Source organism: Aureococcus anophagefferens, assembly GCF_000186865.1.
Source record: "Aureococcus anophagefferens unplaced genomic scaffold AURANscaffold_56, whole genome shotgun sequence".
Classification (NCBI taxonomy): domain Eukaryota; class Pelagophyceae; order Pelagomonadales; family Pelagomonadaceae; genus Aureococcus; species Aureococcus anophagefferens.
In genome coordinates, this window is record NW_008705609.1 from 37,225 (window position 1) to 40,414 (window position 3,190).

A 3,190-nucleotide genomic window follows, 5' to 3' on the forward strand; every position below is an offset into this window, starting at 1 on the left:
AGGGGATGGGGGGGGAGGGAGCGGCGCGTCTGCGGCTCGCCGCGGGGCATGGGCCCGCGGCGCCGTCCGACGCGCCCCCTCCGGTCCGCGGTGGGCCCGCGGGCCCGCGTTCTCGCGGGTCGCGCCCTAGAAGTCCTGGACGCACACGCCGGAGTCGACGGAGCGCTCCTTCTGGCACTGCTTGTTCTTCCACTCGCAGCCCTTCTTGCAGTCCCGCTTCGCGTCGATCTCCTTGCACTTGACGTTGCGGCACTTGTCCTTCTTGTGGCTCCACTTGCAGAAGTTGTGGTACTTGGACTTGTGGCACTTCATCTTGGAGGCGAGCGACGAGCACGCCTTGCGCTTGCTCTTGCACTTCTTCTTGTGGTGGCTCCAGGAGCACGTGTCCTTGTTCGCGGCGTTCTCGTCGCACTGCTGCCAGTGGACGTTCGCGGCGCCCGTCGCTAGGTTGAGGCGCCGGCTGGCCGTGCGCGCCTTGAACGACTCGAGGTCGTCGACGTGGCCGCCGTTGATCTCGGCGTTGGCGCGTTCCAAAACGGACGGATGACTGGGCACTCGCCAAAACCCGCGGGCTGCTAATAGTTTTTATTACTGCTTAGCGAACGCGACCCAGTCCGTGCCGTAGCCGCCCTCGCGGAACTTGACGTTGGTCATGACGAGTTCTGCTTGGTGCGTGACCGCGGCGCGGCGCACTCGCCGCGCCGCGGTCCACCGCGCGGGCTTGCTCGGCACACATGAGCTCGGTCCCGCATGGAGTGCTGGGTTTGCCAGGAATGGAATGATTCGATTCAAAACTAGTGGGCTGCGCGCTAGTTTCCGGTGGACTGGGCGCCTTCGGCGGCGCGTCTTCGTCCGAGTCGTCCGAGTCGGAGCTGCTCGGATACGGCGCGCCGACGCGGCGCTTCGCAGGCAATCCGTTTATTTTGGCTGCCATCTCAGCGAGAGAGACGCGGGCAGCCATCGCCGCGCGCGCGCGGGAACGATCAAAATGTAACTTCAAGTTTAGAGTTCAAGTTACATACCTGACGTCGATATCGATAAGTATATCCATCGCGACTAGTCTGGGGGCAATCTAAACCGCCCCAGAAGAAAAGTCGATGTTTCGCCGCGCTTACGCGGCCCACCTAGCTCGCGATGGCGAGCGCGCGCAACGTCCAGTGCGGGGGCTGGGGCGCCGCGTCCATGTTCGCGATGTCGAGGAGGAGCGGGCAGCTCTTCGACTTCTTGGGCAGGGGCCGGCGCTCGATGGCGTTGGAGTGGTCGACGGAGTGGGCCTTCTTCGGCAACGGCTCGGAGCCGCAGGCGCTGTGGGGCTCCGCGAGGCCCGAGTTCTCGAGGTCGAAGAAGCGGCGGAGCCGGAGCGACCGGAGGTCCTTGGCGGCGGCGCCGAAGGCCTTGGCGAAGCGGGAGACGCCGCCGGCCGGGCTCGCGTCCTTCGTCGGGCTCGCCGTCGGGCTCGCGGGGCAGGACCTCGACGCCGACGGCGACGGCGGGCTCGGCGGCGCGCGACCGGGCGCGTCGTTGAGGGGCAGGAACTCGACCTCGCCGAGGACCGCGCGCCGCGGCGGCGGCCGCGCGCGGTCCTGGACGGGCGGCGACGGCGGCTGCCTCGGCAGGTCGCGCCGGGCCGGCGACGCGGCGAGGCGGTGCTTGGCGTCGCCGAGGGGCAGCGTCCGCTGCGGCCGCAGCAGCGGCTGCGGCTTCGGCGGCGGCGGCGCGGGGGGCGCCCGGAGGCGGGGCGGCGCCGCGCGGTGGTCCGCCGCGAGGGAGAGCGTCTGCCGCTTGCGCGCCGCCGCCGCGAGGCCCCGGGCGAAGGCGAGCGTCGGCGACTCGGGCTCCGAGGGCGGCCCGCGGCCGTCGCCGGGCGGGCTGCCCGGCTCGCGCGAGGCCCGCCGCTTCTGGCCGCTGAGGCTCGCGCCCGTGTCGATGCGCAGGCCGCGCTTCTGGAACTCGGCGGCGATGACGCTCACGTAGGGCGCGGCGTCGGGCATCGCCGTATCCAGGCCACTTACGTCACACGAGTTCAAATCGTCCGAGGCGGGCGACCGGAGCAGGAAGGGCGGCTGCGGCGCCGCGCCGCCCGGGGACGGCCCCGACCCGCGCGGGAGCAGGCCCAGAGGCGGCGGCGCGGCGGGCGTCGGCGCTAAACCGGCGCTCATGTTGACAGCTTGTTCTTGATAAAACTTTTGAGACGCATCCGAATCGCTGCAACTCGCGAGCGCCAAAAGCTTCGTCAAGTTCACTGTCAAGTTTGCAATATTGCCTCCGATGTTCATTTTTCACTTCAATATCCTTTTACATCTAAGTTGTTGTTGTTGCCTTGCTCTCCGCGCCTCAGTCGCCGACAACGTATGCTCAAGCTCTTGCCAGACGCCGCCGACACAAGCATCTCAGTCGACGCAAGAACGTCGCAGATCGTCGCAGCGATGGCGAAGGCGCCGGTCGTCGTGCTCGACCTCGACGCCACGGTGTGGCTGCCGGAGGTCTACACTCTGAAGGGCAAGCCCGAGGGCTGGTTGCCGACCCTCGGCGAGGACGTGCGCGTCCTCCCCGGCGCGCGGCGCGTCCTCGACGACCTCGGCAAAGACCTGCGCGTCGCCGTCGCGTCGCGCAGCAGCAACCCGGCCTACTCGCTCGCGCTGTTGAAGCAGGTCAAGGTCGGCGGCGGGTCGCTCGAGGACCGCTGCGAGGACGGCGGCGTCCAGATCTACGCGGGCGACAAGCAGACGCACCTGCGCCGCATCGCGAAGAGCTACGGCTGCGCGTTCGCTGATATGGTCTTCTTCGACGACGCGCGCGACGGCAAGTACGGCAACTGCGCGCGCGTCGCCGAGCTGGGCTGCTTAGCGGTCCACACGCCCAAGGGCCTCGACCCGGAGCGCTTCGCCGCGGGCCTCGCGGCCCACGCGGCCGGCACGCGCGGCGCGGTCGTGGACGCGGCGGCGCCGCCGCGGCCGCCGGCCGGGGCCGCGGCGACGGTCCCCTGCGTCTCCCTCGCCATGCCCTTCGCCGCGTTGCTCCTCAACGGCGCCAAGACCATCGAGACGCGCAACTCGAGGCTCTTCGCGCCCTACGCGGGCAAGGTGTTGGCGATCCGCGTCGGCAAGAAGGACTGGGATTCCGAAGATTGGAAGGAGGTCCACGCGGCGCCCAAGGGCGAGCTGAAGCGCGGCTTCAAGCGCGGCGACGT

The 3,190-nt window shown here is 69.3% G+C and overlaps 2 protein-coding genes across 2 annotated transcripts; both read right to left on the minus strand.

The window, feature by feature from the left end:
• Nucleotides 1-126: 126 nt before the first annotated feature.
• On the minus strand, nt 127-654 carry AURANDRAFT_67922 (hypothetical protein; the record flags this gene model as incomplete). The annotated part of the gene is made up of 2 exons (XM_009043520.1): nt 127-547; nt 593-654. The coding sequence occupies 2 exons, from the start codon at nt 652-654 to the stop codon at nt 127-129; spliced, it is 483 nt and encodes a 160-aa protein (XP_009041768.1).
• A 470-nt stretch (nt 655-1,124) lies between these two features.
• Nucleotides 1,125-1,991, minus strand: AURANDRAFT_67923 (hypothetical protein; the record flags this gene model as incomplete). The annotated part of the gene is made up of 1 exon (XM_009043519.1): nt 1,125-1,991. The coding sequence occupies one exon, from the start codon at nt 1,989-1,991 to the stop codon at nt 1,125-1,127; it is 867 nt and encodes a 288-aa protein (XP_009041767.1).
• Between the last annotated feature and the right edge of the window lie 1,199 nt (nt 1,992-3,190).